This window comes from Fulmarus glacialis, unplaced genomic scaffold, assembly GCF_000690835.1.
Source record: "Fulmarus glacialis isolate BGI_N327 unplaced genomic scaffold, ASM69083v1 scaffold4538, whole genome shotgun sequence".
NCBI classification, from domain to species: Eukaryota; Metazoa; Chordata; class Aves; order Procellariiformes; family Procellariidae; genus Fulmarus; species Fulmarus glacialis.
In genome coordinates this window covers 685-15,528 of record NW_009226178.1, presented here as the reverse complement: position 1 = coordinate 15,528, position 14,844 = coordinate 685, and the positions used below count along the sequence as shown (strand labels likewise).

Genomic DNA, 14,844 nt, shown 5'->3' with positions numbered 1-14,844 from the left:
TGAGCAAGGTCACCCCGAGCTCTTGGCTGGTTCTCCTCTTCAGACTCTTAAAGTCATTGGGCTGTGTTGACAAAATACCGTACCGTTATAATGGAGACATCATTTCTGGCCAGGCCCCCTCACCCCCTGCAGATGTGGCCTCATGAGCTGCAATTCTGCAAATCAAAGCTTCGTGCTGACCTACCTGTGACTGGGTCAGGACATCAGGTTTCACTCTGAATGATATTTAAGACCAGCCCTGTCCAAGCTGGTCACTAACCTCAAGGTTCCCTTTGAAACCCACAACTCCTCGGAGCACACCTCACATCACCTGGGCTTTTCACCACATCTAAATTTAAACTCACCGGGGATGTTAGCATGGCATCCTGGCTAAATTACAGCCTAAGCAATAAGAAGTACAAAGCCCAGTACTAATACCCCATTTATTCCCATTTTTGGTTTGGTTTTGTTTTTATAACAGGTATGAAAAAGGGCTGGACCTCAAGTTGTCTACATGTTTGTGTTTGTGCCTAGAGCAAACTGCTTCCAAAACAGACCATGAAGGGACATCTTACAAACCTATGCTGCCATGCTTTCTGACCTAGCTGCTTAATTATCTTCTTTTGTACTTTGTCCAAAAGTTATTTGCATCATTAAAGACCTTTTACACACCGCTGACTGCGGCTGGCTTTCTTCATGTGCAGAGCAATCAACTTCTTATTCATACCAAATTGTTCTTTAACTCTTACATCAATGAATTCAGAAGCTTTGAAGCATTTCCAGCGGTAGCCAGCGCACGCCGCAGCATCGACAGGAGGGCACGTGCCCGAAGCAGGCTCCGTCTGCATCTGCTGTCACCGCTGCACCCACTGCATGCAATGCTCTGCGTCTTGCGCGATGGCCAACGCGGGTTTTTAGCACTGAGTCACACCAGATATCGTTTTCCTGCCCTGGGAGGGTTTAAGATTTCCACAAATAAAACGAAAAGTGAAACTTTCCAGGTTTGCTGAAACGAAATCCTGCATGTTTCAACTTTCGGTTTGAATTCCAACTTCTTTTTTTTTTTTTACCATAACTGGATTTTACCATAATTAAGTCACTAATTGAATTCCAAACTGAATAAAATATAAACTTAACATTCAGCAGTGTCAAAACAGGGTATTCTATCAACTTCAAAAACATTCAACGTCTTTTTGGAAATAGGAGGCTCCCCAAAACAAACCATTTCCTGTAAATTTGTGGATTTAAGGAACCAGCAAAACCAGGTTTTATAGGCTAAAACGGCTCTGTGTCATCACTTGTATGTTCCTGTGATGATGTTCCTATTTCCTAAAATTTAGAAATTTAGAAATCGATTGACTTTTAGGAGATACAAAAATCCACACAGCTTTCAGAGCAGCCAGCATCACTCCACACCCTATTAAATGAACATGCGCAGGTAACAGCAGAGTAAGAAATAGATGGCACCTGCAGCGTGATTTGGGACTGCTCTTTTATCCTCTAGTATGTTAGGTTATGACTCACACAAAAAGATAATAGTTAAATCTGACTTTTGAAGAGGCTGGTGCAGCGTTCAGACCCGAGACAGCGACATTTTCTGGTGCAATTAGACAAGCTTCACAACAGAAACAGCTTCTGCATTAGCACATCCATTTTGTTCTTAATTTTGTTTAGTGTGTGACTAAACAAATAGAGGATAAATAAAAAACTAAGCAGAATATCTGTTTAATTATGACCTATGGAAATGGGGATGTGCTGACACAAGCAGACAAACCGTTGTGTAGGGACAACAACGAACCGCTTCCATTTCTCTCCATGTGCCATATTTCAGAGCTGCCCTGCACACAGATCAGCACTGCATTTCAAAATGTCACTTGCTATGCCTGCAGAACAATGAGCAAGGTGAAGACACAGCAGTTCTGTGGTGCAACAGTGTAAAACCTACAATTTATGGACCTCGCAGGGGCTGGTCATGTACAAACCCGCAGTAACAAGGCAAAGAACGAAGGCAATGTGCACAGTGCAATCCACACCCTAATAACATCCAAGTCTGGTAATGCCATAATGTTGCTAGCCTGCTGTCACCTGTGCTCCGCTTTCGGTTTTAGGATGTTTGTACGGAGTGATGTACCCGCAGCCGCAGCCCCGCACGTGGCCGGGGCGGGAAGGTGCGCAGGGTTCGTCCCACCACAGCACGATGCTCCCTCCGAGCTCTTCCCCACCTCTCACGGACACCTCAGCCTTTATTCCAGCTCAGCCTCCACTCCCTGCCTCAGCTCCCACCTGGCTGCCCAATTCTGCTTTGATTCTTCAAACCCTCGTTGTGCCAAGCCCCAAGGAGTTTGCTGCTCCAGAGCAAACCCTCGCGTCCCTGCGGAGTGCTGCGAGGTACCAAAGGCAGCTCACGTTCCCCCGCCACGGAGCCCAGCAGCTGGGAGTCACTTCTTGGAGACAGCGATTTACGGAGAAGCCTCTTTAAAGCTTTCTTCAGAGAGACCTGAAACTGCCCTTGTGTTAAACAAATTGCTGAAGCCTACTTCAGCGGAGGACAAGAGCCGTGGAGCACACAAAAAGGGCTTTCTGTCTCACAAAAGGTATGGGGACAAGGTATAATATGCATTGTAGACATGTTTTATCTTAATACTTTTTAAAAGCAGAATTTTTTAAAAGTTCTAATTATTCTTTTATGGACTTTCCCATGGGAAGCACACTGTGAAGGACTGTCCATTTAAACGGGCGTAAAGCAAATCATGACAGGCTGGTGTGATCGACATTACCCAGTTAACCTCAAGGTAACCCTTGCTTTTGCCAGTGAAGCGCTGATGGAATGCACTTGTTTTCGCTGCACGGTTATAATGCAATGAGATCCACTTAGGTAGAACAGAAGGTTCTACTTTGGTAGGCTGCTCAGCGCTCGTCCTTTGGCTTACTGGGAAGAAATAGAGTCACATTCTGGCACTGACCTTAATTCACCAGTCATTCAAGGCTCCAGATGGAGAACTGCAAGGAGGGAACGTTTGTCGCACGGTTGTTTCAGAAGATAGAGGGTATCTCTGGAGAGACAAGCAAAAACAATCTGCGGGAACTGGCCAAGCTTGCTTGGAAGGTTTTTTTTCATTATCTGGGAACAGTTCACAGTGCAATGCCAGATGCTCATATTTTCCATCACACAAATTATATTTCCGGTGTTAAAATCTCTTCAACATTAATCTTCTGCAGTATCCTTTTTATTATCCTATCAAAATTAATTTTGTACTACGCTTTGAGGATGAAAAAAAACCCACATAAGTGCTAAGCATATTTGCTTATATTGTTTCGTGTCATTACTGTTGCATATGGAGTTTATTCTTTCTTCAGTAGAATACACTTAACCACCTGTAACAATTAAAGATTAAATCAAACATCAAATCTTCATTATGTAAATAAGTCCCCATTTTAAATGACTAAAAATAAACATGTGTGGGTTTTGGGGAAATTTCCTTTCTCAGACAATTTCATTCTTTTGCTCTTTCTTTTGTATTAAAAATGTCCAGTGCTTCTGCAGGCTTTAAAGGAAACCAGTTATAAAACGCTGGGCGCCAAATCAAGAATTTAAAGCAAAGAATATCTCGCAGCACAACTCTTTCTTTAAATGAAAAGAAAGACAGTCTATCTTTTTTTCTGATTAATACATTTTAATGATATACGGCATTGGATCTGGCTCGTTTCTATTTTCATAGACTTTTAATGCTGCTAAGATACTAAGATGCTTTTTTCTGAAGTCTAATTTCTTCCTTCATGGAAAAACTCCATATGCAAGCCACAGGCTGGGATCCCAGATCATACACACCAATTCAGTTAAAGATCTATTTATCATTTTTAATACATGAGGCACATCACTGCTTTATTTTGTAATACCCTGTTAGGAATAAAAGTTTGATACATATGGCAAGCACTTATATCTATCATACATATGGCAAGCGCTTTGATACATATGGCAAGCAATAATTTCATCTCCTGTCAAAGGAGCGGCAAGACAGCTCCATGTCACCAGACGTGGATTTGACTCTTTCTGCACTATTACCTGTGGAGAACACAGAAATTTTTGGCAACTTTTAGTGGAAAAGTGATGACCCATAATGAGGTATGGATTGACTGCTTTAAATCCGATTGCTGCTTCAGCGAGTGACCTGGGACAGGGAGCCCTGGGACAGGCTCTCCTGCCCGAGCTTCCTGCGGGCTGGATACCAGCCATTTCTTGTCCAACAGCCATCGATTTGTGTTTGTGACATGTGCTTGAAATAACACGCCTGGCTCTTGCTGTACGTACCGTGGCCCTGATGCTCATCAACACTTGAGTTAGGTTTGGCTTTCCCAAGGCAAGTCTGCATGCTGGCGGCTTCCAATGGTGCCCAAGAACTCAGCTCCCTCATCTGCTGCGGGTCCCGCTCTCCTGAGAGTCCAGGCTACGTGTAGGTACTTGATCAGTCTTTTCTGTTCGTTTCTGCTCCTCTTCCAGAGTGAACCAGCAAGTTCCTTCTGAGATGCAGCCAAGGCACAGCTTGCACCAAGGACTATCCCCAGAAGAGCTCCTGTCCTACTATCTTGCAGGATGTCCCCTGTTCAAAGCTTTCCCCCTCTAGACTATATTGGCCATGTCCATCTGGTTTTATCTCCTGGGTTGGAAGCCTTTAGCAAGAAGAGGACAACCCCTATGTTGCAGTTGTCCAAAAATTGCTCCCTCATTCTGCTATGGCAGGCAAGCATCACTGCGGATACACACTGCTTGTGTAAGGCCTGCAAGCCAGAAACTCCACCTTCAGCTTATCCCATCTGCACCTTCTGCAGGGACGGGGCAGAGTAAAGGCCTGGCCTGAGGCTGGGGAGCTCTCCCCAGTGAACACAGAATGGGACAGCAGCCTAAAAGGAGCATTCAGAAAGCATACGCAGAAGTTTGAGGCATCCCAAAAGGACTCCTCTATTGCTTTGTATGCCAGAAACACTGTGATGGCTTCACTTGCCCTGTCCCACCTTGGCTTTGGGTAGTGCCCTGTACCTCCCCTCCCATCACGCACACAGATATACGTGCTCTCCCCGTCGATAATGATGGTTTTGCACTCAAGAGACAGTTGGCCAAACCACAAATGATGTTTGATGCTTACATGAAGCCTTCTCTAAAGCATCAGACCAATATAACTGACTCTTATTTTCATGCCCAGAGGAATCGGGGTTGGCAAGGTGGGCAGGCTGCAGAGGGCAAGCATGGGGCAGCACTGGCCGGCACAGCCCGCAACGCCCAGCTCAGCCTCACGGGACACCAACCTGGCCACGGTCTCCTTTTCCCACCCGCAAACCCACGCGTGTGACAGCAGTCCCCTCGCAGCCTGCACCCAGGCACTTCTGCTTCCCCCCAGTACTCACGTGCTGTGCTCAGCCATGGAGCGTAGACTCTCTCTGGTTAATAGTAAGACACTAAATATTTGAAACTGCTCTGGAAGTGAAGACTACTGGATAAAAATACATGGATAAATTTGGTAATAACAGTGTATTAGTGCATTGGATACTCCAGTATGCAAACTGGCAGCCTGCTAGTGGAATTAATACTTTATGGAAAGATTTAGGACTGTACAAGCTACTATTCTTGATCAGGCAACAATATCAGCTCTGTCAAGGAAGAAAACAGAAGCCTTTGCATTAGGCAAGAGTAAGACAACCCGTTGCCATGGGTCGTTTTCTTGTAACCTTGAGAAGTGAAAAGATGGCTTACTGCCTACAGCCAGTGGGTCAGGAACCCACAGAGACAGATTTGTTTCAAGCTTGGAGATTTTTTTAGTATTCCCTTGTGCCATGAGTCCTAGAGTGCAAGGTCCAGCATACGAAAAACCCATTCATAAATGACACTGCTTCTACAAGACACATTGCCTCCAGGAAGTTTTATTTCCTGAAAATGTGGTGATATAATTAGGCATCTACATTCTCCGTGGTACTTTCTGCTAGCGCATTTCATCCCACTACGAGAAATATTCTGTAAACTTTCCTTGACTATGTGAAATTAATTTAGTTGTTTTTAAAAGCTGATAAAAGTTTTCCTGACATGTATATATTCTGCTTATTGCTTAGCAGCAGGAGTTCTGGGTTTCTGTGAGGGAGGGGAAATGAGGGAAATATTTGTTCTTGACTTGGTTTGGATCCATGATTTATATGCTCCCTTATGCTAGAAACATTATTTCTGTGACTGCTCTCATTATTATACGTGCTATTCCTTTCTTTACAATTTATGACCACACAGTCATTCTTTACTACCGCTGGTGCTACAGAACATAAACACCGAAGCAGTGGCCAAGAGCCCAGATTTTAAATGTGACCTGTTTGCAACAGCCCCAGCAGCACAAGGGGAGGAATGGCTGCCACGAATTGGGGATACACTCTATTACCGAAGGTAAGAATTACATGGGGACAGGCTGCTTTCCATACCTGTGCTCTGGCTTCGCTTTAAGCACAGAGACGTTACTGCGCAGTGGTGATCTCCAGCCAGCAGAGCGGTCCACAGGTAAACATCCCACCTCTTCTTCGACATAAACATTCCAGCATTGAACTCCAGATTACAACATCAGCTACCGTGGGGTTCACCGTGACGCCTGTTCCACAGCTATACAAGGGTGTAAAATTATGTAATAGCATTTACTGGATTAAATAATTTAAAAATTCTCCTAAGACTGTAAAATACAACTGAAGTTCATTTAAAATTTTATGAAAGTCTATGTAATACAGCTCTGGACCTCATCATTTTAAGAACTGCCTCAATGAAAATCTATTACTTCAGCACAGGAAGACTCTGGGTAGACAGTGGAACAACAGTTTTCGAGCTCGAAGAAGTCAGGACCTTTCCTAAACCCAAAAAAGAAAATCAGCATCACCACCGACCAGAGACGGGGACCATCCGGCCATCCTCCAAACAGGCTTCGGGAGTACCCCCCATCCCTTTCTTTCTGCATTTGTGGAATTACTGAAAAATGAATTTCCTGAGGCTTGCATTGCAGTGGAATTGTTTTCACAATCTTTGACATTTCCAATTTTCAACACCTTTAAGAAAATACGAGTAACTGAGTAAAGTCAGCAGGTCCATAGACAGTTCCCGCTGTTTCCCAGGTATCTTGGTTGTGCTTAAGGCTCACTGTTGCCATTGCCCAATTAATTAGTCAGTATTGAGCACAATCCCATGTTAGTGAAACCAGACAAGCCTCCACCGAGCACAGGGAGGGAACTGCCTATCAGCACATGCTTGGGTCAGAAGCTACAGCTGGGCTCTTCTGCATCGGGGAAGGCAAGCTGCCCGAATTCACAGCAGCCATCAGGCCTCCTGTTAAGCCAAAGCTGAGAAAAGCTGAAAGGCGAATTGTCAGGCTCAGATCCCCACTAAGCTGAGTCTATACTCTCCTGGGGACGGTATTCGTGTTTGATTCTAAAGCACCCCAATCAGCTGATTTTTGTTAGCAGTTTCTTTGAGGTCAGTGCATAAAAGACTGCCAGCTCAGGTCCGTTCAATCTGCCGGGCGACTGCAGCGTGCCTATGCCATCTCTATGCTGCAGCAGCTACCAGAGTAACTTTCATAATACTGATTTTTTGTTGCTTTTGGAATTTGAGAATAGAGGATTTTTGAGCTTTTGGATAAACTCTGCTACCACTGAAATCAGGTAAGGCTTATTACTGGTTTCAGTGGAACAGAAGTTGAATAAGTCAAAGTGCATTTTAAAATCTAGCTCCAGATGGTAAATATACAATGGTAATTTCTTCCACTGATTTTATTGAATAAAATTCATTCCCCGTTATGCCATTGGAATCAACAAAGCTTTTCTAATTTTCTCCAGCATTGAAGACATGGCCTACTGCTGTCATTTTGTCACATATAGGACTATCTCATCACTCAAATAACAAGAAGGTCAAGGTTCATGGTGTGATTATAAACGTATTTGGGTTTACAAGAAAAGTGTCCTGTGAAGAAGCAACTCCATGACTCCGAGTGAAGAGCAAGCCCAGTCCCCAAAATTAAACAGGAGCAGGCCATTTCAGTCGTCCAGCTGTTCATACGCATGCTCTGAGAGTCTCCAAAATGTTCCCTGCTAACCTACCTCCCGTGAAACTTCAGTCCAAGTCATAGCTGATGGTCTCAGAAGAAGATGAACAGCGGTCTTTCAAGAGTCTGGCTCTCGGGGCACTGCACCAGCAGGTCTGAACTGCTCCTGTGCCTGGGGCTCAACCCCTGCGCTGCTGCCCTGGCCCGGGAGCTCAGCCCCAGCTCCTGCCCTGGCCCCAGCCCTTGCCTCAGATGGGTCTACGTGGTAGGTCTTGCCAGGCTGACCTGGGCCTGCTTCATCGCCTCTCCTTGTCTGATGACTGCTGGGCTGTTGCCAGAACTTGTTACTATCACCAAACTGGCCCTGTTTGGGCTTATCTGACCAAAAAACTCAAGTACCTGGTGACACAGTAACTAAAATCTCAGACTGTCTGTGCTGCCCATCGCTGTTTCACTTAGCCACCCGGTGCTCCACATTGACCAACTGCCCCAACAGCAGACCTGCCGTGTTCGAAGAGCAGCTACTTCTGCAGCGTCTGCACGCTAACAGAGACAACCTAGACTTGTCTGGGCTTTCTATGCTCCAAAACAAACCACGGTTCCATGTATCAAGCAGTAAAATAAAAATATTGATCCTCCTGTGTAACAATTTTATAGAGAACTCAAGCGTGTCTACTTTGAAGCTAAAAATCATGCTTAACAAAGACACTTTTCTGATGAAATTCAAGAGGCAAGCATCTTTTGGACAAAATGTATTAAATCTTCAACTCCTTGCTAATTAGCACAGCTTGAAGACTCGCACACAGATGAAGCTATGTCCCTGCCAACGACTAGTCTACTGAGCGCACAGATTTGCCACATTTTCATGCTGAATGATATATACTCCACAACTAGCAAGTCTCACTGACCTAAGCATAATTATTTGCAAATATAACAATACTGAATTAAATAATGGTAAAAATCTGATTCTAACTGAACAAATCACATTTTTACATCAGAAACGAGCAATTAAGTTACATGGGAGAACACACAAAATAGGAAAATTCCAACAAAGTGGTTAGGGAAAACAGTATTTGAAATTGGCAATTATTTTAATTACACCTATTGAAGATGTGCTCCTCTTGGAGAGACAATATTTCTTCTTTTTTACTTTTCTCATCTTGAAATGTAGATAGCATTTAATTACATTGATATGCAATGGACAAAAACATTATCGCACCAAATATATATAAAAGTTTAACTTAATTTTAAGTTGTAGAAATGCATGAATTGCATCGGCTAAGATTTGACCCCAGGGGTCCACAAGTAAATGGTTATTTGATGCACTGGAATGGTTTCCCATGTGCTATGCATGCGTATGTAGCTGTCAGAGCTGACTCAGTTGTCTTCTTATAACTGCGGCAATCCTGCTCCTGGGCTCATTCAGCGAAGCCGCCCTTCCTCTTGGAGGATGCGGTGGGGTTAGAGCCGGCAAGCCCACACTGCCGCTGCTGTTACGCTTACTGGAGGTGGGTGCCTTAGCAGCTCTTGAAATACCAAACTGTCCGGAGAGATTGATTTCCTTCCCGGCGCTGGGGCTTGTGCGGCTTTTCTGTCCGTAATCAGCGAGCAGGGCAGCAGAGGAGGTTAGGCTGCCCTGAGTCAGGGAACACAGCGATAACGGGAAGTTTCCACTGAGCTTTTTTAGTTCCAGTACTTGTTCCCTGGCTTGAGTCAAAGCTGCAGTCAGCTCATAGCGTTCCTCACACTCTCTGCGCACTGTCTCCTGGAGAAGAGTGTTCTACAAACAGAAACAAACACTGGCTTTACAAAATGCCGTTAGTCAAAAACTGTGCCTATTCAGCTCCTCAGGCTTCAGGCAGGGGTGGCCGGAGGGTACTGACGCACACAAATCTTTCAATACTTCCCCATATTTTGGTTTCTCTGAAAGTCACTCAAAGGACATACATCAGCGTTTACACACCCTTCATTCCCTCAGGAGACAGTGGAAAATATGAGGTAAGTTATCAGAAGTTGCTTCTGATCTCCTGCCATCCTCCAACTAGGAGGAAACTGGGAATGCTGCTCTGGGAAAGGAAAAAGCAACAAACAGAGGTTGAGTATTACTGCGCCACTTCATTATGATAAGATGTTCAAGAAGTTATCCTCCTCTGTAGCTTAAATAATTGTGCACTGATTTCTTTTGTGACGGCATTCTTTATTGATCATTATTTCCCAAATAATTGGGATAAATGATTTTCAGTCTAGTGGTTTTCACAAACTTTGCACTGTGATTACTGATACCTAAATGGGAAGTTACTGGTACTGGGCCTTGAGCAGACAACCGAAACTGTTTCCATCTTACAGAAGTCCCCAAGTTGGTATATTATGTACAAGTTATTTGTGATGCTAATTTTCCTAGTTTCCAGCTGAAACAAAAAGTAAATAAAACACAAGGGACAGCATCACTAAATTGATTCATGAAAGTCAGAACTACTGGAAGTACTAATACAAGCAGAAAATACCCACTTTTTTGTTCTTCTAAGGAAGCAATTGTTGCTGACACAGGAGGTCCATGAGAATGGAAAGGAAGCAATCATCAAGGCAGGCTCCAGCACAGAGAGTGATGATCGAGTCAAATGGAGAACACTCTGTCATGCACAACCCCATTGACCTGACACAAACATTTCTATGTAAAACCTCTTTAGTGCTGGAAGTATGAGCTGTAGGCCGAGTCAGATCACATATCACCTTGCAGCGAGGACAAACATTCGTATTTGAAATTCTCTATGCAATTATGACAGTGGGTGTATACAAGGAAGAAAATGTGTAAGAAAGATAATCTCAATAGCACTTTTTTGACATTTTGAAGAGCGAATACTGGTGTTAGTAAAGTCAGAGCACAGAAGTGTGTTCCCACTAAAGTGAAAGGTGGTAAGCTCTGTTTAGCCAAGAAGAAGTTACTAAAACTATTAAATTTTTGCCTGTGTGTTCCCATCAAAACTTGAAAAATGATGGAGAAATGAAAAGTCCTTTGTTGGCCAATTTTTTTAGATTTTAAAATTTTACTTTGGTCAAAGATCTATAGTGGATGTAGAGTGGAAACACAGAAGTTCTGCTCAGGCTGTCTAACCTCTGTGCCGACTGCAAGCAAAGGAGCTGTTGGAGAAGGAACATAACTACATGCAGAGGTAGAAGTGGGAGAGATGTAAATATCCAAAATAACTTACTCTCTGAATACGTAACTCTACAGACAACTTAATGAAAGGAAGTTAGACATTACTTTCCCTGCCACTCAGATGGTCACTGATAGTCCACGAAATTATCTGGGAAGTGTTACCTGCAAATCTGAGAAAGTATTGTGGTGCAAAGTTTATCTTAAAACCAGTTTCAATTTTCAACCACTCTTATCTCCTCATTTCCTAATAAAATTATATTAGAGGAGGAACTCTGCTTCAGAGTGGGGAAAACTAAGAGCAAAGCAGAGCTGGTGGAATCTCACGATTGAGGACAACAGTGTGTTCCTTACTCTGCTGAAGTTCCCCACCAATACCTGAAGAGTGCATGTCTGTCCAAGAGCTTTTTCCATAGGTACAGGACGGAACGACTGCCAAGATCATTCTAATTTCACTAACATAGTGTTTCTGAACCTTTTTCAAGGAAGAAATAAATATCAACCCAAGCCCTAATTCATTTTGAAGAGTTTTACTTTCACTGTTTACCAATTTTTTTCTGCCACTTAATTACTTCGGACATTCCAGTCTAATCTTATCTACAGTCCCTGACTTCACTGTTTTCACATTTCTCATAGAGCAGTACACCTCTCTGCCCTCCCTTCCCATTATATTCCAAACATTCAGCAAATGTGTGTCGTAAGAATATCCATCAGCCAAATTTCTCTTCATATTTGATTAATTTTTGTGCACTCCTGTGTTACAGAAAGTGGATTTACTGGTGGGAGGTGGGATACATCCCCATGAACACGGCAGGATGCACACACATACTCCCGCATTAAAAGATGCAATCTCTGCCCCAGAAGCCATTCAGAACAGGACTGTGTCCACTCTCCTTTCTATTGACAGTATGAAGTTTTTTCTTACAAATGATTTCCAAAATAAGTAAGATTACTGGGAGGATTGCTGCTGTCCTGTTCAAAGAATGAGAAATGTCCATGTCTTCTACTTTAAAAACATGAAACATGCTTTATTGTTTACTCATGTTTATGTAGCATGATGTGAGGCTAGAGACTAAGAAATAAATGTCTTGCAGGACCTGAAAAAAAAATACATTTTAAAAATAAAACACTAGTTTAAGTGCTTGCTGAATTAAAAATTTCATATATTTTGTGGTACATTGTATTTATGAAATTATGATGGACTTGTTTTACAAATCTTTTAATTTCAATGGTTTTTAAACCAGTACGTAACAGGGTCTGAAATATAGATGCTTTTAGAAATTATTTTAGAGATCACATGTCTCTAAGTAAAAATAGCAAGGCATTTCCTCGGTCATGTTCCTACCTCTTCTTGAACTTGACTCAAATTGTGAATCAGCTGTGTCCTCTCCTGGGTTAATTTTTCCAGTTCATCTGACTTGTGTTTAATTTCTTTCCTCATATTATCCAGAAATGATTCATTATTGTTCTTTTCCATTGTCAGCTGAAATTCAAGTTCAGTAATTAGTCTTTTAAGGCTCTGAATTTCTTTTTCCTTATCTTCATCTTTCTCTGCAAGTTTGATCTGGGCATCTTGTAGCTTCTTTTCAAGAATTTCTGTCTCCATCCTTAAGCTATTGGTGGCACTGGATATTAATCCTGGTATCTGCATTAGATTAAGCAAAAATTGCATTAGTCTACATTCAGTGGATGTCTTTAGATATGTAGAATTAAGTATGAGACAAATGTTGCCTTCAGGAAAAAAAAAATACAAATGCAAATATACATGTCCTCAGAGACAAAAAAAAAAGCTTTGAATTTACTAATACCCTCAAAGGATATCAGAGAGCTGTAAATTAATCAAAACTCACTCAGAAGAGAGAGATTAACTAGTATGTCCAAGATCAAACACAGAAACAGAGGTAAAAACGGAAAAACTTAACTTCTTTACAGTAAGCCAGTATTTCTTCAGGGTTTTTAAATCATAGTCAGATATTTGTAAAGTGAACTAAGTCAAACTGTCATTTTCAGCTCTTTAAAACACTCTTTAATGTAACGAATTTTAAATAACAATATAATTTAATCAAATATCTTTGATTTTTCCAGAATTCTCAAGAAATGTGTCAAATCTTTTGAAAACTAAGGTTACAGGTACAATTTTCAATTTCTATATAAAACTTCAGGTAGGTCTGGGTAGCTGGGAATAGCCAGCTGCGTGTGACGCAACCACCAATACAGACAAGAAAGCAGTTAACTGGCCACTGGACCTTACCCCATTGGTGCTGAATTAATTTGGGAAGCGAAAAAACAGTGTGTGACAACTTGTCACAGTCTGAAACTTTTAAAAAATGATTAAAGCTTTTAAAAAATGATGATGTCAGTTTAAAAATAATTAACAACTACAGTCTATGGACATAGATGAACTCTGGACAGAGAAAAGGTGAGAAAAGGAAGAACTTCCACACCATTTAACTTTAACTAGAATAGTTACTTTTTAGCCTGTTCCATTAAAAAAAAAAGAAACATATGCCATATACTAAGACTGGGAAAAAAACATTGTATCATATAGATACAGGACTACACATAAAGAAGGTTTTATTCCTTCACATACTATTTCTCAGAAGTTTACATTATCTACCGCCACAAAACTTTTCTCTTGAGTGTTACACACCTTCTTCTGGAGCTCTTCGTGATCTCTCTGATATTTTGTGATGAGTTCTTGCTGTTTTTGTCTTTCAATGTCTAGTTCCACTCTCGCTTCTTCCCTGACTTTAAGAATTGCTTCTTTGTGTCGTGCTTCACCTTTAGCCAGATCAATTTCCATCTAGGGAACAAGTGGTTTTTAACAATATGCAGCAACTTATCTTAAAATATTTTTCACATTCCACACTGCCATAAATGAAGCGATGTGAAATTTGGCAGACTGAGATTTTGCACGCTGAGCAAACACAAAATGATTGTAACCGTGGGAGCCTGGCGAGGGAAAGCTCCCGCTTTCTGCTGGCTCACGGCGGCATGGACGGCTCCTGCTCCGCAGAGCATCAGGGCCGAGTCACACCCGGCAGCCCCGGGAAGATGTCTCACAAGCCCCATGGTGTCTCAAGTGGTGCTAGATGCCTAAATTTAGACAGTTGAACTTCATGCTAAATCACTACGAAAACACTAAATTACAAAATCCTTAGCCAGTTCTTAAAATAATGATTGTTTTGCTGGAAGAATTTGCTCTGGAGGTAAAACTCAGCTCGTTATTATTTTCAAGTGCAGCAGAATGATACATTTCACAGTAAATGACATCTACTGTGCTAAAAATAGGCCATAAGCTCAATATTAAAATATAAAGATGTTAACTCTCTGTTATAAAATCATTTTTTATTCATGCTCTGCCACTCAGCCTTGTCAGTGAACAGCTACTTACCATATAAAATGTTTGTCTGCTCCCAGGGACCACACTCAGATGACACATACTCCACGCATGCTATCTTGCAATTTAGAAGCGCAGTGCACATTAGCACCGCATTCCCATCTGATCACGTGTCCCCCTTCCCCTAAATCTGCTGTAAATATCAGAAGTCTAGGGGAAGGAGCATGTAGAGGAACCTCCACAGAACCTCTCAGCAAGGCATCAGCGGGATGCCTGCCTCTCCAAGCATCGCCCGGTGCCGATGGCACGCGGCCGCC

The 14,844-nt window shown here is 42.4% G+C and overlaps 1 protein-coding gene across 1 annotated transcript; it reads right to left on the bottom strand.

Annotated features, from left to right (window-relative positions):
* Positions 1 to 9,399: 9,399 nt before the first annotated feature.
* Positions 9,400 to 14,259, bottom strand: LOC104080348 (leucine-, glutamate- and lysine-rich protein 1-like). The gene is made up of 4 exons (XM_009582713.1): positions 14,131 to 14,259; positions 13,838 to 13,990; positions 12,533 to 12,832; positions 9,400 to 9,813 (listed from the first exon to the last, which is right to left on the bottom strand). The coding sequence occupies exons 1-4, from the start codon at positions 14,257 to 14,259 to the stop codon at positions 9,400 to 9,402; spliced, it is 996 nt and encodes a 331-aa protein (XP_009581008.1).
* Between the last annotated feature and the right edge of the window lie 585 nt (positions 14,260 to 14,844).